This window comes from Saimiri boliviensis, chromosome 14 (assembly GCF_048565385.1).
Source record: "Saimiri boliviensis isolate mSaiBol1 chromosome 14, mSaiBol1.pri, whole genome shotgun sequence".
In the NCBI taxonomy this organism is placed as follows: Eukaryota; Metazoa; Chordata; class Mammalia; order Primates; family Cebidae; genus Saimiri; species Saimiri boliviensis.
In genome coordinates, this window is record NC_133462.1 from 67899941 (window position 1) to 67924013 (window position 24073).

Genomic DNA, 24073 nt, shown 5'->3' on the forward strand with positions numbered 1-24073 from the left:
TTACCATTTAGTTCCATTGGTGGAGACCATTCTACGTGAAGTTCTGTAGAACTGACTGTCTGCACCTTAGGTGGACTTAGTCTTTGGGGAGGGGCCTGGGCTGTGGTCACTGTAATGGGCAAGCTGTGTAAACAGCCTCCGCTAGTACACGCTTGTACAGAAAAATAGTACTTGGTGAATGGAACCAGATTCCAGATGGTAGCTGAGGTTTCATGACCTTCGTAGGAAACACATGGCTGACCATCAGTCAAAGGGGCACAGGACAAAACATATTTCTCTATAGGCCCAGATTGATTTGAGAGTGTTGTCCAGGTCAGTGTCACATAGTCTGAGCCAATAGGAAGGATATAACTTAAAGTCAAGTTCCCGTTTGGGACCCCTGGTTTTGTCCTGTAAGTGACAGCTACACTCCTTGTTGAACCATGCACATTGGTGGTCTCAATGTAATAGGAATATTTGGTATACGGTAACAGGTCAGTGTCTAAGAAGTATTGAATACCTGGAATGAAAAGAAAAAAGACAATAGTTACATTTCACAAGTTGGTAAAGAATCATTGCTAACTGCTTTCCTATCAAATGATTTAATTATATAAACTATACCCATCTACTCTTTTAAGAAAACATTTCAGATTTTTAACATTTAAATAATGTAAATTCCAGTTGATTGCTTTTATTATTGAGTATAACAAAAGCAAAGTGCCATTTGTAACAAAGAATATTGAGATGTTTGTGTTAGTTCTTGTTTCACTTTTATAGTGTCTTTTTGATAGAAAATCCAAGAGAAAACTCTGGCAGTTCTCCAAAACAGAAGTAACCATGTTTCCTCTGTGTAACTGGTTTGCTTATTAAACACTAAATACACCAGACTAAAGGTTAGTAAACTACCACCAAGGGGTAAAGGTGTCACCAGGCTAACATCTTGACAGGAAAATTGTCTTATTTTCTGACCTACAGAAATGATGTTTATTGTTTTAAGCTGCTAAATTTTGGAGACATTTGTTATGAGCAATGGGGAATTTACACAAGAGAAGTTCTAGATAAGCAGGACTTGTATGCATGAAGGATTGTGAGGGTGGAGAGAAGCAGCTACAAAGAGGTTTTTAAAAAATAAGATAGGGAGTGAAGGTGATTAGGCATGTGACTGGAACTCCTCGTTCTCTAAGGACAGCAAATACATTGTAGGACTGTGAAACACACAAATGCCAGAGTGGCTGCTGCTTGCTTCCTTGTGGGGCTGTTGAATGGGAGATGGAAGGAGTGTTCCATTATGCAGGGGTATCCTAAAGCAATATGAAGGTCCTAGCATATTTATGTGCTTACGGTGGAATAGTTAAGCATTCAGGGTCTGATTTTTTAATCCACAGGGTTTCTTGGTTTCTTTTTTCTTTCCTTCCTTCCTGCTTGCATGTCTGCCTGCCTGCCTGCCTTTTGACAGGAGATAGAGCTTTATTGTGGAAAAGCTGAGTTTGCAAAAGTCTGAAACAGCAACAATGTTTAGCCCAGCCCATCTATTTACAATATATAGAGGTTGGGGTTTCTCATACACATCTTTACTGCTCTCCCTCAGCCTAGATTTATCCCCATAAGCAATTGTCATTTCTTTCCTGGATCTGCCATTGGCCACAAAAGACACAGCTCTTTGGGGTGATATCCTACCATGTAAACCTAGGCATTTCCAGTCTTTTTTTTTTCCTAGACAGCGTCTGACTTTGTCACCCAGGCTGAAGTGCGGTGGCATGATCTTGCAGCCTCTGCCTCCTGGGATTCAAGTGATTCTCCTGCCTCAGTCTCCCAAACAGAATAACTGGGACTACAGGTGCATGTCACCACATCCGGGTACTGTTTGTATTTTTCGTAGAGATTGTGTTGTGCCATGTTGCCAAGGCTGGTCTCGAACCCCTGGGCTCAAGCGATCCAGCCACCCCACCCTCCCAAAATGTTGGGATGGCAGGTGTGAACCACCACACTCGGACCTTCTTCCCAGTCTCCACCTCCTACAGAGCACCCTGGGGTCTGACTGCTCAGTGGAGGAGGCCTCCACTGGTGGTGTCGGGGGGCACCTTGGGTATTGATTCAGGTGGCAGCCACTATCTTCTCGGAGATGACCCCGATAGAGTGGAGGAAGGCGAAACAATTTCTCTGGTGGCTGTTTCCAGTTGTGCCATGGGTACCAGGGGTCGCCTGGGATCAGGGTGGGGGCTGGCAGAGGAACATTCACAACCCCATGAGAGATACCGACGTCAAGGCCCCGGTTTCAGCCTAGGGGTTGTGGTTCCTAAGGAGGCCATGATCCCTGGCTTCCCAGGTCAGCCTCTTGTGCGGCTTCATGCAGACTCCAGTGTATGGAGCATGGAAGGTGACACCCGCAGACAAGCTGTTCCAAGAGTACAACATGCAACTTGTGATCTCGGCAGATGGAGCACGGATTCCTAGCAAGTTTATTCTTGCAAATCCATGTATTTCGAGTCCACTGTGGGGGTATACCACCCTTGTGGTTGCCGCTATATGCAGCCCAGATAGGACGATAACCCCACAGCTCCTGGTATTCTTCTGATTCCAGATATTTCCAGGGTTAGTTCTTATAAGGGGATATGGCAACTGGGGGCAAAGAATCCTTCTCAGAGGGAGCTTTGGTGCAAAGAGTCTAGAGGGGAACCTGAACTCCATTGGCACCTAGGAAGAGAGAAAGGATAGGAAGCCGCCTCAGTACAGAGTTTAATATGGACGCCACCATCCTGACGCGGCCCAGCGCAGGAATCTCTTGGTTTCTTGAACAGTGAGGGTGCTGTATCGAGAGCCAGCGAGCCTACTATGGGACCTTCTATGGCTGGGACAAAGTGATTCTTCCACCTCTGAGAGGGCCCAAGGGTGGATGTAGGAGATGGGGGAAAAAAAATTTTCAGAAAGTTCTCAGCCTAGGGGAAGGCTACAACAGCAGGGTGTTTATGAAGCCCTGACCAAGCTGAGAATGAACATGTGTTCACCAGCTTCATGCATTAGGCACCGATGCTGTGAGGATGCCAAGGGTTGACATCTGGCCAACTACCTCTTAGAAATGAGCCTGCATAGTCTGAAGGGCCTTCTGCAAAGGGCCAGAGGGAAGCTGCCCTTCCCCAAATGTCATGGTGGTTGAGGGAGGGGAATAATTAAAGACTGAACAATGCAAGGAAGTATCTGAAAGATGGTTTTGTTATTCTATTGCATATGTTATTGCAAATTCTTCATGAAAATATGTTGAGTATTGTATTAGAGTACAATCAGGACACAGAAACCACAGAGTAATTTGCACAAGAGAAGTTTATAGAGAATGATTGACTACAACATGGTTTTACTTCCTAAGTGGTAGAGAAAACTCTAAAGAATATAGGTATGGAAAAGACAGGAAAAAGTCGCCATCCCTAGTGTTAAGGCAGAGCACCCAAAGAAGAATCATATTTGGGGAAGCCCCCTAGGGCTGAGATTCAGACTTTCTAGAGAGCATACAACTGTGGCCCTTAGTTATTTCTATATTTATTAGATGAAAGTTACTTTTATCCCACGATAAGGTTGTTGTAAATATTAACAAAATTTGAAAAAGTCATTGAAGGCTAGAACAATGATGGAGAATAGTCTATTTAACATTCCAAAAGCTAAAACCTAAAAGGCAAAAATAAATATCAGCGCTGAGTATTCAAAAAGACTGTCTGGCATAAGCTTAAACTGAAAGTTGGAAGACCTATAACCTGATGACAATGAAAAGAAGTACAGTACTTGCTGGATGTTTGTAGCATCTGAAAAATGGAATATAATCCTAATAGGAGAGAATGTATTATACAAGAGCAGTCTAATAAATTAGAATCAGATAGAATCGGGATGGGAATATGCATTTGTGTAGGAATACTGTATGAGGCAATTTATAGTGTGAACTAAATAAAAGCATTTGAAAGGGTATAAATAGGATACCCATTCATGGTATCATAACATCAAAGTAATACTCAGGTTAAAAGAGCGCTTGTCTCAAAGTAGTTGCTCTCCTTTGCGGGGTAGAGATCTTCAACTTGGAGTCCGAAAATTTGCTGTTACTGCAGACTTCTGCATTTTCAGAGTAACATTCACACTCTTTGGCTCAGCACTGATTCATGATCTTGGCCGATACCGCCCTGGATTGCAGCACTCCCCCAGTGTACCACCTACCAAAGCTACACGGAACTGCCCATGATTGCTGAATGTACCTTGTTTTCCCATATACTTCCATGTCTTTTCATATAAAATTTATTTCATGACCGTCACTCTTCCTCAACTACAGTATCTGAGCCAATTTGGCTTATATTGCCTCCTTACTGGGAAATTATTGGTGGTTCTCAATTACCATCATTGCCACCACAAACAGAGTTACCTCCTCTAAATCTCCCACAATACCCTGCGCTTTCTCAACACCCCAGGTTTACTCTGATTCTACTTTTACATATTATATTGTCACTTTGGTTTACTTATATGTCTCCCCACTCAATAAGGAGAACTATTCCTTTCATCTTTGTATTTCTAGTGGCTGATACAGTTTCTGGTTTGGAATAAGCATTGAACAAAATTTTATTAAACACATGAATGATTTTTCTTTACATATCTGATCTATTGTTCCAGTTAAGAATATAATAGTCCCCTCTTATCCACAGGAGATACATTCTAAGATTTCCAGTGGATGCCTAAAACCACAAATAGTACTAAATTTTATATATATATATATATATGGTTTTATATATATATATAACTATATATATAAAAGGTATATATATATATATATATATATATATATATATATATATATAACCTTTTAAAAACAAGGTATATCTTTATGTTTTATTTAAGGTAGAAGTCAAGCTACCACTTTGGGAATCATGCATAATCAGTCTTACATTATCTCTACCACAGCCCCATTCTGGGTTGCTCCTAGGTATCTTATGTGTCATGGGAAGGGAGTGAACAGTTATTGGAGGAAATAGCACTCTTCTGTTAGTGTTAGGTTTCCCTCTAGGTTCTTTGCACCAAAGCTCCCTCTGAGAAGGATTCTTTCCCCCAGTTCTCATTTCCCCTTTAAGAATGAACCCTGGGGGAAATATATATATATATATATATATATATATATATATATATATATCATATAAACCTATATATATATAACATATATATATATATATAACCTACATAACACACACACACACACACACACACGTATGTATAAGAAAAGTGTATATATAGACAGATAAAATCAGATATATATATATATATATACTGTTCTTTTTCCTATACATACATATCCATGATAAAGTTTATGTTAGGCAGAGTGAGAGATTAACAACAATAACTAAAAATAAAATAGAACAATTATAACAATATGCCACAATAATAGCTATGTGAATATGGCCTCTCTCTCTCAAAACATCTTATTGTACTGTCGATTCACCTATTTGGGGAGCATTGTAAACCATGGATCACAAACTACAGAAAACAAAACCATGGATGAGGGGAAACCACTGCATTAAGAGTATCAAGAGCCTTATAAAAACAGTTGCCTGTCATCTTCTCTTCTGTTTTCTTTCTCATCCCATCTCTGTATCTTATGTTTGTTCATTTACTCCTCTCAGAGATAACTGAACCGTCTTACCACTTGTTACATTAATCCCTTGATGTAGTATGGCGTGAATTATCACATTAAAAATGGAAATGAATAATAAGGGTAGAAATGAAATACCAGGGCTCATAAAAATATTTGGTTGTCTAAAACTCTAAACTTAAACTATGTTAATAGCTACAGATGATAGAAACCATTGTTGCATGTAAAAATAATCATCCTCTAGTTTCCCAAGGAAGAATTTCTCTAACGTGACATTTAGGGGCTATCTTCCTCACTCATGCCAACCCAAATAAGGAACAACTCATCTGACTGTGAATCTGGGGAGTCAGCGGGTGGGGAGCAAATGATGTTCAGATTAGCCCGTTGATTTTTCTCTCTTCTTATTTGTCTTCCTGCAGGAAAGAGGATATTGTCTCTAATCTGACTTTCATCAGTAATGAAGATCATTTTTATTTTTAAATTCAATAAGCCTACTATGTCTGGTGCTCCTTCAATTCCGAACACAAATAGGAACAATACCAAAAAACAGTATGAGATACTGTCCATTCTCTAAACCTGCAACACTAAAACAAGAGTGCTATTTCCTCCAGTAACTGTTCACTTCCTTCCCCATGACACATAAGATACCTACGAGCAACCCAGAATGGGGCTATGGGAGGGATGATGTAGGGCTGATTATGTATGATTTCCAAAGTGCTAGCTTGACCTGCACCTTAAATAAAACATAAAGATACACCTTGTTTTTTAAAGTTCACAATCTTTAAAATTATTCACCATTATTAGCGTGATGTTACTAGTAACAAATAATTTGAAAGCCTTAAAGATGGTACACCAGTATATCACGATCCTAGAATGGAAAATACTGTCCTAGAAAATCCCATAGTACATCAGGCTAGCTAGAAAAAGTTTACATTCTAAAAAAGAATTCTATAAAGGTCTCAGACAAACGATCAAACTTGCTAGGAAGACAACACTATTAATTTTCTTTGAATAGTTCAATGATTCTCCACCTATAATTCCTAATGCCTTTATTTAACCCAAAGATTTGTGTTCATCCAGCTAAATATAAGTAGTGTTTCCTTTACATATTACACATGCTAGCCACGCACTAGAAATAGAGTAACAAACATGAGGCTATTATTAGAATGATACAAAGTTCTGACAGTGTTAACCAATTGTTCTTACTGTTCAAATGCCATCATGCAGATAATTTTCACATCATTAATTACAGCGATTGTCAAGAAATGCCAGAAGTGGCATTTTTAATGAAAAATAAGGTTTTAGGAAATAATGCCTTGTTTAACAGGATTATATAAATGTCTGATTAGTGAGTGAATACACATTTATTATGTAAGAAACTTATTTGGATTTCATATTAGTGCAATTGTGAAAAACAGCCAGAGTGTTGTACTCACATGTAATGTTCTATAAAATAGATCACAATATGTTACTATGGAAAACGTGCCTCTGGCTTGAATAATATCATTGACAATTTTAAGTTTAATTTTGCTATTGCATGAAGCTGTAGGGAAAATACGGTGACCCTAATTCACAACTTCAGAAATAATTCAACCAGTGGTACTGTCATCAAAATCATTTTCAATATTTTTATAACTCCTCTCTTTCTCTATCACAAAAGTTTAAGTTTCAGGACACCTGGATCATGCTGATATTTGGAAGAAAATAAACATTCTAGTAGCAGGTTTTTAGGATGCTTTGCCAACATGGCAGATGTAGACAGATGTTCATTTCCCTTTGCAATCTGCATCATGAAGTTCAGAGTTTCCATTAACTTTAAAGAAGACTTGGAATAATGAAGAGACATGTAGAACTAAGAGAAAGGGATGGACATAAGAAGCTAAATTCAAGTCATACGAATTAGGTGCAAAATGGAACCCAGTAAAATGCATAAAATCTTTCTGCTATGCAGGAGTTTTAAAGTCAATTAATACGTTAAAACAAGGCATCCTCCTAACCATTTTAAGGAAGGTTATGGAATTTCAGTGTTTTGACATAGCGTTATACAGTTCTCTAACTAATTAAACATGGTTAAAGCAGAATTTGGAAAACTGTATTAAATGATGAGAACAGAATAGAAACGAATTGGAATTGCTGTTCTGAGGTTTCTTAAACTAGCGTGTAGCTAAACATGGCTGGAAGGAAAAATCAGAGAAGATAGAGCTGGAATAATGGAAAAGTTGTATTTTTCATTCTGTCTAGAAAAACTATCTAAAACATCTGAGTAAAATTTTTTTAAAGACAATTCTAATAATTTGATTTCTGCAAGTTTCTTTAAAAGCTTCATAAAAGTTACAAAGGTAAAGATAGGCTTGATGGCTTGTTTATATCCTTCCTCTTTCAAAAGTTCATGTTGCTGTGTTCTATCTCTGTGGAGATAGCAATGTGTGTATTAAATTATACAATTGCTTCAGTGTTAGTACTCTACTTCCAGATTTAATAGTTCTTTAAGCTGAGAATTTAAAAAGTTGAATTCATTATCATAGAAATATTTGATAAAATTTCTATAATATTTACAATTAGAGAAAACTAGATCTATTTATGTCTTCCAGTATTTGTAAATTAAAATAGTATAATTCTCAGATTACTTTAATAACTTTTAATTACCTTAAACCAGTGGTCCCCAACTTTTTTGGCACCAGAGGCTGGTTTCATGGAAAAGTTTTTCCATCAACCAAACACAGGGAGGTAAGGAGGGATGGTTTTGGTATGACTCAAGCACATTTTATTTATTATTAGATTCTCATAAGGAGCATGCAACCTAGAACCCTCGCATGCACAGTTCACGATAGGGTTTGCGCTCCTATGAGAATCTAATGCCACCACTGAAGTGACAGAAGGCAGGGCTGAGGCGGGAATGCTCACTCGTCTGCTGCTTACCTCCTGCTGTGTGGCCCTGTTCTTAACAGATCACGGATCAGTACCTTTCCACAGCCTGGGGATTGGGGACCCCTGTCTTAAACAATAAGTCATGAACATTTTTCATTTATTGATATGTGAACTAAGATATCAGTTTATAGGCTATCATAGCCTGTAATTTATTTAACAATGGACCAGGATTCCGTTATGCCATATACTATAATTTACTGAAACACGGTTGAACATCTGAATCATTTTCAGTATTTTGCTATTACAAATAGTTTAGGTATGGACAGCTTTTGTGTCCACTTATGACTATTCACTTGAGAAAAACTTCCTAAAGTAGGTTTGCTAAGTCAAATGTTATGTTAAAAGGAAAGACTTTTTATACATTTTAACAAATTATTGTGCATGAAAAGTTGTACTAATGAACTCATACAGACACCCAGCAGTTTATAAAAGTTCAAGCTTCTCTACATTCCCATCAATTCTGGAAGGGGTCATTTTTTTTCTTTGAGAATTTGATAAGCATTAGTATTTATCAGATAATAAGCATCTAATTCTTACTGCATTTCTTTGATTGCAAGTGAAATTTGTAATTCTTTCTCTGTTTGAAATACTCTGTGCCAGACAGAGGAAACCACAACAGCATTTATCCTCACGTCAAAGAACTTAACTAATGTGTCAATTCTCAGAATATTTCTTTCTATTACCAAACTCTTAAACTCACTGTATGGGTATTGATCCTCTGTTGTGTAGATTTCAAAACCATCCCTGAGTAAACTGTAAGTAAGCCAGTGGGCATTTGGAGAATCAGGTGGACTCCAGGAGAGATTGATAGCAGAAGAACTTTGAACTTGTCCTCTGGGTGGAGGTTGCTGGAATGGAGCTAAATTACAATGGAGAGAGCATTTATTAGCAAAAGTAATCAATAAACACAAAAGCAAATCAAGTAAGATATCCAGCAAAGAGGTCTTTCTGATTCAGGATTACTTTATCAAGAAGACATGTGGTTTACCAAGACATTAATAAACAAAGGGTTCATGAGTTCTCTAAAACAAAGCTTTTTATCTATAAGCATAAAAAAACTTTTTAGGTCAAAGCAGCGGGCATAAATATAGATGAGAGTAAAAAAACACAATAGTCTACATTAAGCATTTATTTCTTTGCCTTTTTTTTTGAGAAACTATCCAAGGATGCATAACATTTATTTTTTACATAGTTAATTTTAAAAATGACGTAAGTTCCACTGAAACTTGAAATTTAAGCAGCATAATTTTTGGATTTTTAAGAGGAAGCTTTCCATTCCATTAAGCACAATGCTTTATCTTGCTTCAGAGAGCACAGTGTAAAAGAAAGAATAATATTTCGTGATATAAATAGCTATGGAAGTTAAATAATCTAAATATTACCAGGAAACTATTTGAATATACTATATGAATGCACCATCACCTGTTAGAAGTGTCTTTAAGATGTAATACAATTGCTTATCAGGCAGAGAACATACTACTTTAGTGATGTTTTCTATAATATAAATATACATCATGAAAAAACCATGTTCTGTCAGTGTAAATTTTCCTTAATCTCCCTACTTTTGAGAGTGAGCTTTCCTTTTCTCCCCTAGACAAAAAGGTAAAAACAACAGCTAAGTATTTTGAAGGACAATCAACCACCAGTGTATGCACTACCACTTTCTAGTGTAAACAAGTTGCACAATCCTCCATCTATTCAGAGAAGCACAATCTAATCGAATATTCTCGTTAAATAAGATATTGAGGGTACAGGTTGCTGTGTTCCCTTACTTTTAAACCATTCATCTGTTTGTTAAGAAATATGTAAATATCATGTACAGAAAAGAATCCATCAGATAATTAACAATATATTTAGGCCCGGTGAGATGGCTCATGCCTGCAATCCCAGCACTTTGGCAGACCAGCGTGGGTGGATCACCTGAAATGGGGAGTCAGAGAAACCAACATCCTAACCAACCAACATGGAGAAACCTTGCCTCTACTAAAGATACAAAATTAGCCTGGTGTGGTGGCACATGCCTGTAATCCCAGCTACTCGGGAGGTTGAGACAGGAGAATCACTTGAACCCAGGAGGCAGAGGTTGCAGTGAGCTGAGATCATGCCATTGCACTCCAGGCTGGGCAACAAGAGTAAAACTCCATCTCAATATATATATATATTATATAATTATATATATCATAAAAATGTATGAATGTAGATGTACATTAAATGTAGATCTTTCATGCAAATATATCTTCATGTACATATCTACATTTCATGTACATAAACATAAATAAATATTTACATGAAATACCTACAGTCACTAGAAGCCTCACTAAAAGAAAGCACACTTATAAAGAGTAATCTGGGGAGGGCTTAATAAAGAAACTACTTTCAAAAGGGTGGGCAAAAGAGATGGTAGAGTACTCTCAGGTATAGAAACAGCAGAGCTCTTTCACTATTTATGTCAGGGTCCTCAAGCCAACCCTGAACCCTGTGTCTAATGATTCACTAGGAAGACTCACAGGACTCATCATATAGTCCTACCCATAACTAAGATTTATTACAATGAAAGATTAAATAATTCATCAACAAAGGTAAAAGGCACACCAGAGAAGTCCAGGGAAAACCAAGCACAGGCTTCCAAGAATTCTCTTCTAGTAGAGATAGAACGTGCCTAATTCCCCCAGCAATGCATTATGAAAATGTCTCTAAAGTGTTGCCAATCAGGGAAGCTCCTTAGAAACTCAGTGCACAGGGGTTTTACTGGGGGCTGTTCATATGAGCAGCCTCTATCTGGCATTTACCCAAATCTAAAACCCCCACAAGGAAAGCAGGTGTTAAGCATAAACCGTATCGTTTGTACAAATGTTTAAGTGCAGTGGTCCTCTCTTATCAGTTCTGGGGATGGTGGGGAATCCAGATGCCAGCCAAAGGCCAACTTTGTAAGCAGGCCTTTCTAAAAATAAGCAGTCAGTCTTGCTACGTTAACTCTTCTCTTCACACTATGTCTAGCTTAAAGGGAGACAGAACTCAGGGACAGGAAGGACTGTATGAGAAGCATCACCTGACAGAAGCTATGACCACTTGTGGAGGGATGCAGCTAGCTTGAGGCTGCTTCTACACGGATACAGGGAGTGGGGAATTAAATATTCTTCACTCCTTTTCCACCTGCCCTTAAGATGTCTGGTGAGTCTCTCTTAGCAGCTGAAATCAACTAACTAAAAGCCAGAGGAGAATGGAGGCTGCTGATGTGAACCACATAGAATTGTGGAGGACAGAGCAAAGTGGAAAATGTAGGAACAGTAAATTGAAGTTATTCTGCAAACTAGGCAAAGACTTCCAACTTAGAGCTGTTGCTAATTCACCAGGACCCCCGAGTGATGGACGCTGTATAATAGATATAATATATGAACTCTGTTTAAGAGATATAATTAAATTATAACATTTTAAGACAGGATTTCAAGAGCACTTTAATATTGATACACACACACACACAAACACATACACACGTTTTTGTCTACGGTTCCTGGCTCATAACTTCTGTAGCCCTTGTTATTTCCTTGGTGACTAACACAATAAGCATATCTTTTGTTAAAGTATTTGTCTTTTGTCCTAGGGTCCTGAAGCAGCTTCAAACAGTTTATGAGTGATACAGGTGAAGGACAGTCTTTTGCTACAATATTGGGGAGCTTTAGGCTACAGAAGTAGGCCTCATGAAACGAGGTCTGTCTCTGTTATGTTCTGCTTTCACGTCTTCCTTTTTCTCCCCAAGGCAGGCCAGAGACACTAAAAATAGACTCTAATCTGCCTCCACTTTTCGGTCCTAGAGCTGGCCATAAGGAAATTCTCTGACCTTCCTTGTTTGATTGTGGGTCATGAGACCCTCATTTTAGAAGGGGTCCTGCCCCATACCCTAGAGAAATGAATGCTTCAGAAAGAGGCCAAGAAGACTCTGAATGGGCAACCTTGTTGGGTTTCCTCACTCGGTCTGTTAGTATGAAATCACATTCCTTTTTTAAAGTCACATTTCTACATGGTTGTCTCAGCTTCAGTCACGCCTATCCAAGGAAGTCACTAGAAAGGGTCTAAGAGGCCATGGTGGGGTGGTGGTGGCAGTACAGGGACAGCTCCAGGTAGTTCAACACATGGAAGCTCCTGGAGGGAGGGGCACCTAGGGAGGGCATGGAAGCTCCGCTCCCCTTTCCACGTGTCTCATCCTACGCATTGCTTCCTCTGTATCCTCTGCAATATCCTGTATTATAAATCAGTAAAAATAAGTGCTTCCTGAGCTCTATGAGCTGATCTGCCAAATGAATTGAACCCAAGGAGGGAGTCATAGGAACCCCGATTTATAGCCAGTGGGTTACAAGCACAAGCAAAATACCCTGGAGCTTGTGATTGGTGTTGGAAGTCGGGGGCAGCCTTGGGGACTGAGCCCTCGCCTGTGGAATCTGCCACTACCTCCGGGTATATAGTGCAAGAGTTGAACTGGGTTGCAGGATATTAATGCTGCAGAATTGCTTGTTCACCGAAGCATTCTATGTTGATGATGGTGTGAGAACAGAGCAGGGATAAGTTGTTATATTCCACACAGCACTGAATGTAAACTATATAAAATTCCATGTATTATGAATAGGCTTCCTAAAGACAAAGTCTGATCCTAAGGCAGATAATATGTATATCATATTTCTAAAAATATTCAAACTAGATTTATGCTCATTGCTCTCTTTTTGTCATTTTTCTTCAGAATTGTCATTGTTACAACATTCCAGCAGTCTATATGTCTATTTAGACATAGGACAAGAGTAGCAACAATTTTGAAATGACACGTGAGAAAAGAATTATTTCCGAATGGCATCTTACATTTCTGAATTCATGGATTTTCTATATGGTCACTTTGATCGGTTGAACACTGACAGTGCATTTGATCCTTTCAGTGGTGGATTTTAACTTAGGATTTTAAATCCTGTTGTTCTTGGTGGAACCACAAAGATCATAAACTGCCTCATTTATAGCACTCTCAAAGAACCTTGCAATTCATGGCAATTTAATATTTTTTTAGTGAATATTAGTGATTTCATCTAAAACTCTGCATGCTATCAGGAACACAACAGATATCAGAGTTAGAGCAATCAAAACTGACCTTCAGATGATTTTCTAAGGCAGCAAAATGCTTTGGGGATGAATGAAAATGAAAGAGAGATAGATGTTTCACTCCCATGTCAAAGGGTATAGAAAATGATTTGCATTACATGAAAATTTCCTTGGCAACAAAAGTTCTTCACACACATAGGCTGTTTCCAAACATTTAAGCTGATTACTTGCTATGACCATGTCAACTTCAATTTTGTCCTACTCCACAGCATAAATACATAGTATCCCTTTGGTATTTAAAGTGGAAATTTCATAAACCCGAAGGTTTAGATGACTTACCAACACTTTGAGAATATTGTTATTAAATCTTGGGCATGAGAAAACTTGAACCTTTATGTGCTTAAAGTAGAATTGCTAGAAAATGTTCACATACTCATTCATAAAAATTGCCTAGAATGGTCTTTGCACATGCCAGACTCTCTTTTATGGAATGAGAGTATAATATTGTGACTGGATCCATTTCTTTGGGAACCACAAACTTGAATCTCAGCTTGGGAACTTTGGTAGTTGTATGATTATAGTCAAATATTGATTAGACTCTCTGAACCTTTTCTCATTTATATTGAAGATGATAATGTCTCCCTGTCAGGGTTATTTTGAAGATAAGCTGTGTGTGTGTGTGTGTGTGTGTGCGTGCACATGTGCGCACATGTGTACATAAATGTATTTAGGAGTATGTTTGTATGTATGTGCATAAATACTACTCTTTCCCCCACCCTACACTCCAGTATGTTGCAAGGCATTCTTGAATCTTACATCCCAAGAGTTATAAATGACTTATTTGGCAAAAAATAAACACAGATAATATAGACTAACGAGAAAAGTACTTCTGTCTTAGTATCCTAATAGAAAAATGATCACACATAGATCCTGCATGGAACTTATAAGACACTGGAGATCACATGGCTAAACATAAAAGGAACAGTGAATAGAAATAACATTGTGGAATTATACTATAGGTTTCTTGGAAACACAGAGAAAACAGATAATGCTTTCCTTACTGAAGTCCAAAACTAGATGATGAAATAACACAGAGGAATGATGGCTGGTGGGGCTCCAAACATCAAAATTCTTTGTGGAAGTCTCATTCTGCTAAAATAAGGGCATTGTGGATTTATGAACTGTATTCTTAACACTTATGCAGAAGAGAAAACAATGATGGAAGAACTACACATCTGGACATGATTCTGCTCCATAAGTGATTGGTTGGAAAAAGGGAAAGACCAGGAATATTAGATGAGCCATATCCCCTCTCTCTCTCTCTCTCTCTCTCTCAGTGGGGGCACTGCCCTGTGAAGACAGGCTTCTAGACTCCCTCTTCCTATTTGCTGCGCCATTCCTGCATGGTCCCAGGTGGATGACTACGAAGCTGACCTTCAACTGACTACATATGACTACGAAGCTGACCTTCAACTGACTACATGTCTGATGCCTACAAAGGCCTCTCAAGCTATTTTTAAAATATAAAATTATTAAAAATGATTATATTAGCATAATGTTGGGTTTATTTATATATTATTTTATTATATATGAATTTATTTTATAACATATATAACAAACTATTAATTTAGCAGGGTCACACGATACAATGTCAACTTACAAAATTAATTGTACTTCACTATACTAGCAATTAATCTGAAAATAAAATTAAGAAAATAGTTTCATTTGCAATGGCATCAAAGAGATTTAGGAATGCATTTAATAAAAGAAGTGCAAGACCACTGCACTGCAAACTGTACAATATTGCTAAAAAATTTTTTAAAGATCTAAGTAAATGGAGACACCAAATTTTCATGAGTTGGAACACTCCATACTGTTGTCACTTCTACATCTAAATTATCTAAATTAACCTTTAGATTTAAGACAACCTCGACCCAGATTCCAAAAGTCTCCATTGTAGAAATTGGCGAGGTGATACAGTGATGTACAGATATTCCCCTATTTGCAGTGGTTCCACTTCCAATTTTTTGACTTTATGATGGTTTGAAAGCCATATGCATCCAGTATGCTCCTTGCCTTAAATAAAGCCATCATAAGTTGGAAATATTGTTAAATTTTAAAAAATGTACTTTTGACTTAGGACATTTTCAATTATGGTGGATTTATTGGGAGGTAACCCTAGGGTAAGTTAAAGAGCATTTATATATGGATGTGCAAAAGCTCTTGAATGGTCAAAATAATTCTGATGGAAAACAAGATGAAAGTTAAATGATCTACAATACTTAATTTCAAAACTGTAAAGCTGTAGTAATCAGGACAGTGTGGCATTGATATAAGAAAAAGCATGAAGATCAGTGGAAGAGAAGAGAGAACACACTTTTACGGACAATTGATTTGGTTATTGTCAGGAAAATACATACAATTTACTTTTTTTTTTTTTTTGAGATGAAGTCTTGGTCTGTCACCAGGCTGGAGTACAGTGGCACCATCTCTGCTCACTGCAACCTTCGCCTCCCGAGTTCAAGTGATTTTCCTGCCTCAGCCTTCTGAGTAGCTGGAACTACAGGCATGCGCTACAATGCCCAGCTAATTTTTGTATTTTCAGTAGAGACGAGGTTTCAACATATTAGCCAGGATGGTCTTGATCTCCTCATGATCCACCCACATTGGCCTCCCAAAGTACTGGGATTACAGATGTTAGCCACCCACCGTGTCCAGCCAATTTACCATTTTTAAGTACACAATTAATTGACATTAAGTACATTCACAATGTCATACAACCATCAACACTATCCATTTCCAGAATTTGTTTTTATTATTCCAAATGTACCATTTGGAAACGGTACCATTGACTCCTCATCCTCCCTTCTCCCAGGTTCTGGTAACAACTGTTCTACTTCCGGTGTCTATGAATTTGTCTATTCTAGGTACCTCACATAAATGGAATCATATAGTATTTTTCTTTTTGTGTCTTACTTTTTTTTACTCAGCATAATGTTTTCAAAGTTTAACCATGCTGTGGCATATGTTTGAATTTCATTCATTTTATGGCTGAATGATTCCATTGTGTATATATACCACATTTTCTCTATCCATTATCTTTTGATAAATACTATTGTTTTTACTACCTTTTGGCTATTGTGAATAGTGATGGTATTAACATCTTTGGAATATAAATATGTTTCAGTTCCTTCTTTCCATTGTATGAATTATACTTTAGGAGTAGATTTGCTGCATCATACGGCAATTCTGTGTTTAACTTTTTGAAGAATAACCAAACTGTTTTTCACAGTGACTACACCATTTTACATTCCCACTGCAATGCCTAAATGTTCCAACTTTCCACATCTTCACCAACACTTGTTATTTTCTGTTGTTTTATCATAGCCAATCAAATGGTTATGAACTGGTGTCTCATTGTGGATTGGATTTGCATGTCCCTAACTTACTAATGATACTAAACGTCATTTCAGATGCTTATTGGTTGTATGTATATTCTCTTTAGAGAAATGTCTATTCAAGTCCTTTGTATATTTTTAAATTGGATTGGTTTTTGTTATTGAGTTGTAGGAGGATTTTATATATTATAAATGTTAATCCCTTATTAAATATGTAATTTATATGTATTATATCTCATTTTTATGGGCCATCTTTTAAATTTCTTATAGTGAATTTCAATGCACAGAATTTTTCATGTTGATAAAGTCTAGGTTATAAAGTTTTGTTACTTATGCTTTTGAGGTCATCATCAAGAAATCCCTGACAAATCCAGTGTCACAAAGGTATTCCCCAATGTTTTCTTCTAAGAGTTTTATGGTTTTAGCTCGTAAGTTTAGTTATTCGATCCATTTTGAATTGATTTTTGTGTGTGATGTAAGGTAAGACAGATTGTTTTGCATGTGGATATGGTTTTCCCAGTATCATTTGTTCTAAATGCTATATTTTCCCCATTAAATGGCCTTTGTATCCTTGTTAAAATCAATTGTACACATATGTTGGAGTTTATTTATAGGCTCTCTATTCCATTGGTCTATATGTGTTCTTACGGTGGTGCCACATTGTCTTGATTACTGTAGCGTTGTAGTTATTTTTAAAGTCAGAAAGCATGAGTCCTTCAACTGTCTTATTTTTCAAGATTATTTTGGCTACTGGGAGCCCTTACAAATCTATTTAAATTTTAAGATTTAAAAGTATTTTTGCAAAAATTTCCATTGGGATTTTGATAAGGATTGCATTGAATCTGTAGATTGCTTTGGGTAGAATTGTTATCTTAGCAATATTAAGCCATGCAGTTCATAAACATGTAATATCTTTCCGTTAATTTTTATTATTTAAATTTCTTTCAGCAGTGTTTGTTACGTAGTTTTCAGTGTACAAAGCTTCATCTCCTGGTTTAAATTTTGATGCATTATAAGTGAAATTGCTTTCTTAATTTCTTTTTCAGATTGTTCGTTGCTGAGTTATAGAAACACAACTAATTTTGCGTGTTGATCTTGGAACACAGAACATTGCTGAATTTGCTTATTAGCTCTAGTAGCTTTCTTATGAATTCTTTTGGACTTTCCACATATAGATTCATATCATCTGCAAGTAAAGAAAGTTAACTTTCTAATTTTGGGAGACTTTTACTAAATTTTTGATTAACTTCCCTGCCTACTATGTGGACATACTTGAATTATGTCTGATCTTTGATCTCAGTCTTTCATTATTGAACATGATGTTAGCTACGGGGTCAACTGTATTTTTTCATAGCTGCTTGGGCAATTCAATGGGGAAAGGATAGCAATTTCAACAAATGTTAGTGGAATATTTGGATATCCATGTGTCAAAAAATAAAAATGAAATAAAGAACTTACATGCTTAACTCATGCCATGTACAAAATTAAAATTATTTCATGGACCTAAACGTAAACATTTAAAATGTAAAACTTAAAGATAAAAACTGAGAAAAAAAATTAACATTGAGTCAACTCAAAATGTCTTAGATGGAACACAAAAACATGACCCATAAAGGAAAAGCCTGATAGACTGACTTCATGAAAATTAAAAGTTTTAGCTCTTTAAAGTATACCATTAAGAAAATGAAAAACCAATCCACAGAATGGGAGGTATATTTGCAAGTTTTATCCCAAACTAATAAGGAATTCTTAAACTCAGCAAGAGGACTAACAACTCAATTAAAACATGGGAGAAATATTGGAAAGATGCTTTGCCAAAGAAAACACACGAATCACAATACACATGAAAAGATGTTCAACATTAGTCATCAGGGAAAATGCAAAGTAAAACCACAATGAGAGACTACTACATACTCACTGTATGGCTATAATGAAATAGAGTCTATGTCAAATGTTGCTGAGGACATAGAGTAGGTAGTTGGATCTCTTATAAACTGCTAATGTAAATATAAAATGATACAGCCATGTTGGAAAATAATTTGGCAGTTTCTTAAAACATTAAAAATACATTCCCTATACAAACTAGCCTTTTTATACCCAGGTATACCTGGGAGATATAAAGATGCATGTCCACACAGAGACTTGTAACTATATGTTCATGGATGCATTATTCATAATAGAACAATACTGAAAACAATCTACATGTCAACTGATCAATGGATAAACAAAATATAGTATATCCATAAAATGCTACACTACTCAGGAATTAAAATAATCTACTGAGACAAGCAACAATGTGATTGAAACTCAAGAACATTTTGTTAAGAGAAAGAAGCTACATACAAAAGCCTGTACATTGTAAAAAGTTGAAGTTTTTATAATTTTATTTACATAAAACTCCTGGGGAAGGAAAAATTATCTCATCAAACACCCTATAACTAGTTGTTTGGGGCTAGAGGTGGGAGTCATGATTAGCTGAAAATGGGCACAAAGGAACTTTTTTGAAATGACTGAAGCATTCTACAATTGGATTATAGTAATGTTTGGACAAGTATAAATTTACTAAAATCCATCAAACCATATTTAAAGTGGTTACATGTATAATACATAAATTATACTTTAATAAAGCTGTGCATAAAGGAGAGGTAGAATAGGGTCTCTGATAAGGAGAGATCAAGAAAAAATGTGGATATAAAGATGAATAAATAACAATGAGAATAGTGTCAAGAAGACAAACACTATTAAACGTAAGTGGCTAATTGTATATGTGTCTGTGTATACTTTTAGTTAAGTTCATAGAAAGTTGAACAAACTGGAATATCATTCACTAGGAAAGCATACAGAAAATAGGACTACTTACATTAATTCCTGTTTTGCTTCCCATTAAGAAGAATAACTATCATTTTGAAAGCATGAAACCAGTATTTATAGGAAAGAAGTGAATCATCCAATAGAGAAATTTACTATAAGAAAAGGTCTAACTATTTTAAATCAATCCTCTTGCATTTTGGAAATCACGTGCTAGGATTCCTACCCTTAAAGCCCACCAAAAAAAAAAAAAAAAAAAGTCACAGATGGTATTACTAAACTATTGCTCTATTGCTAGTGGCTCCTAGAAGATATAATGAAAGTTATAATCCTACAGCTCCCAAACTGTGTAAGGGGATACTATGAGAAATTTTAATTTTAAATGAAAACACTTCTTGACATCTGCTGGATACAGAAACAAATACTAGCCAGAGGTAGTTCACTGTGTCAACAATAGATAGCACTACATTCCTTTCAATCTCATCATATCTTTGTGAAGCCAGTGTTCTGCCTGGCTGCTGTTAGGATCAAACACAATTACCATGTGAAAATCAAGCTGGAACAGGAGAGAAGACTGAGACCCTTCCTTCTCATCCCACCATTTACATTTTTCTGCTCCCCTCCTATTATCAGTGTCCGTCACTCCAGCTATGTTTTGACCTCCTTGGAAGGCAGGAATGTTATCTCATTTGTTTCTCATAAATTGCCACTGCTGATGCAGAGCTTCTAACTTTACACAGTGTTTCATAAATTTTGTTCAATAAAAACCTAAAACCGATGCAGCAACAACCACAAGCAGTTGAAGTACTGTGCTCAGTACGATATATCCTAATTTTAAAGAGATTAAAAAAGCATAAGGAATATGTTCAGGGAAGAATCATTAGGAATGTGAAAGTTTGTTAAAAATTCTGACAAATCAGAAACACTTGGAAAGAATGTCCAGGTAATAAAATATTAAAGCAAATGTCTACCACTACTAAGAATTATAGGCTAGCTTTCCAGTGACATGACTATTCAGTTTTGCCTGAGACATAATTCCTAGACTATGTCTCAAATGCAAGAAAGAATAGGTAGCAAGAATTATCTCATCAAAAGACGGCAATATTTTCACAAAATTAGTGGCAGAACCAATCAGAAATCACTAAGATTAGGTATCATAATTCTATATAAATAATGATCTACAACTCATATCCAAAGGGAAAATGCTAGAATTTTTTGTTGCATAAAAATCAATAAATGACACATAGTAATTAAGTGACCAATGAAGTCCAGATTTGTGTTTAGACTGGATTTATACATGAAAGGAATTATGCTAGTTATTTCCCAAGAGAAACATAAATACCTAAAGTTTTACTTATGCTGAAATCCAGAGGGACTGATGAAATGTAGAATGCTGAGGAGAAACTACACAGGTGCAAAATATGGATACGTCTTTTTAATCACTAGCTACACCCTGCTTTTCATTACCTCAAAATCTAGTACAGTTATGGTGGAGTCCAATATACCATGACTTATCTCTCTCCCTCTCCCCTTAAATGTAGATAGCAGAGTTCCAGGCATGCTGGTTTGCGATGATCTGTCATGACTTGTGGCATTTCCTATCATTGTGACTCATGACAGTCTCAGGACACCCTAAGGAGAATATGCATAGCACAATATGTTGTAGAGGGCTCCTACCACATGTTCCCAGCAGGCATTTCTTAGGAATTCTGGAAGAGGTAAGGATATATGATCTTGAAGTAAATATAGGAAAATGGTCAATATGTTATGAAATTGTAAAATTGCAGGTGACCTTGGGAGGTCAATTCAAGGAACAGAAGAATGGTGTTGAGAAATCAAAAGATACTTATATGTAATCTTAGGCTTTAAGGAATTAAAAATAAAAATGTGAGAGATGTTTAAACAATGAGTGTAACTCAAGATAGAAAGAAAAATCAATTATACAGTGAATCATATGCTGTGATAAACAATGATACTAATTATGACAATATCAATAACCGAGAAATAATATAACAATGCCCATAAACTTTGGGGGATGAAAGACTATAGAACTCATAATAAACAAAAATTTACCCTTTGTTTTATTTTTTAAAAAAAATTTACCTAGAAATGTCTTTGTGTGGGTTAGCAACTATTTTAGTTTAACCAGTAACATCCTGATTTTAGCACTGAAAGGGCTGTGTCCTGGGAAAACCCTTGGTCTGGGAAAAACCAGGACATTAATCACCTCACTGTTGATTTCATTCCAACAAACCACTGTAAATTTCCCACTATGAACATAACTGTATTATCATTTCCAATTGTCTAATCAAGGAAAAGCACACATATTTCATTCAGTGTATTTTTTTTCCATTTTTTGCCTACATGCTTCACATTGCACTAAGCCTTTCTGATAGGTTCTAAATAGAGAAAGAAAACAACGAGATGCAGTCCCCTGTACGATGCTGCTTCACACACCAGCACTAAGCCAGAGTTCACTTACTTTTGCTGCAACCCAATAGATTGTTGACATCCAAGTGGCTTGCACTGGGAACACAAGCCTCACACTTTGAGCCAGTGACAAATTGTTTACAGAAACACTGGCCTGTGACCAAGTGGCAGGTTTCATTCAAGGCTCCTGAGAGATGACAATTACATGGCTGACATCTGAAAACAAGACAAATAAACCATCAAAGAGAATAGTGTTTTGATTAATAATTCATAGTATAAGTTACACCTACCAATAGCATTGTAGAGTAAGATGGTCTGTTTTAGCCAACGTATTGAAAAGAATGTTTGAGCTAAACAAAGAATCACCATAAAATAAAACAGAAAAGATCTTTATAAAAATGCTGCTCCTGATAAAACCTGTAGAAAGCTTTCTCTTTATAAACTAATAGCAAAAAATATATTATAGTGCTTTTCACATGCCACAATATATCTTACGGATTAGTTTGAATCCAGTTGTTCAATTAAGGATACTATAAATTTTATTTTTACAAAAGCAGTTCTCCCGTCAGCTAAAAATGTAGATTAGGTACCCATAAAATTATCTTTTTAAGTGACTATCCATTTACAAAATAGAAAACCAGGGGTAAATAATTGCTCTCTCTAAAAAATCTTAAAATTCTATAGCTAGGTCTATGAAGGCTAAATTTCACTAAGAAAATTGCTCAAGGAAGACAGGTTCAAATATTGTTGATACTTTAATATGGGTTATATCTCATTTTCTATGTTATGCACGAAACTCATTTATCCACAATAGTTGGAGAATACTGCATTATTCTGATTTATGAAAAGATGCTAATGATATAAATATAATAAGATAACTTTGCTGCAACTTAAATTTCTTGGATCCAAAGTTGCCTATAAAAATACCAGTAGTGGCATTTTGCCATGATAGAAACTAAAATTCGTTCCCTGAGTGAATTATTCAAACACATAGCCTACATCAATGGCACTGATTAGGATAAGCAATTTTGGTGCCATGAAGTACTAGAGAAGCAAACAGCACATGTAAGAAGACCACTCACCATTAAAAAGGTACTCTCCATGTGATACATTTGAAACAACATTAAATGGATTCACCTATATGTTCTAATAAAGATGCTGAACGAATAGAGTTACTTTCCCCTACTGCAATTTTTACAGTGTGATCTCTCGGGTAATCATTCAACACCCTTAAAAAGGTTGATAAAAGCTAAGACTGCCAAATGAGCTGCAAATTTGTTTTATGGACTAATATCCCCTTGGGAATAAATAAAGTACAGTTTCTCTTGAAAACCACAGTACTGTAGTTTGCCCTTTTTATGGTCATGATAAAAGGACATTTTTCCCCTTCAAACAACTATATTAGGTCTTTTATCTATACACATTACATCAGAATTCCACTTCAAATAGATGTTTTGTTAAGCTAAGTTTTAAAGCTGAAGAAAATTATACATTATAATTAAAATGAGATTATAGATGCAAAAATACTTGATTTGTTCTAAATTTCATTATATGCTATTATATAGAGTCTATTGTTTACAGGCTTTTAATGTAATTTTAGTGAGCATAAACAATAAGAGAAACCTTCTCTCAATGCCTGTGTATGTATGACTGCACCACTCATGATTAAGTGTCTCTTGAGTATTTCAGTTTTTATTACCATTCACTCATGAGACAATCACACTTATTTTACATACAGTACATTTAGAGTAATAGCTTCCAGTGTATAACATAATTCCTTTCCTTGATGTAGTTCTATTTTCTTCCAGTCAAAGCATGCAATGTTTTGAGCAATTAAATG

The 24073-nt window shown here is 36.3% G+C and overlaps 1 protein-coding gene across 2 annotated transcripts in view; it reads right to left on the reverse strand.

The window, feature by feature from the left end:
• USH2A (usherin) overlaps positions 1 to 24073 on the reverse strand; it is a 777205-nt gene that overhangs the window by 553891 nt on the left and 199241 nt on the right. For both annotated transcript variants that reach the window (XM_003930351.4, XM_074385188.1), the window contains 3 exons: positions 22286 to 22449; positions 9219 to 9377; positions 5 to 499 (listed from right to left, as the gene is read on the reverse strand). In XM_003930351.4, coding sequence (XP_003930400.3) covers positions 5 to 499; positions 9219 to 9377; positions 22286 to 22449 — 818 coding nt within the window. The remainder of the gene's footprint in view (positions 1 to 4; positions 500 to 9218; positions 9378 to 22285; positions 22450 to 24073) is intronic.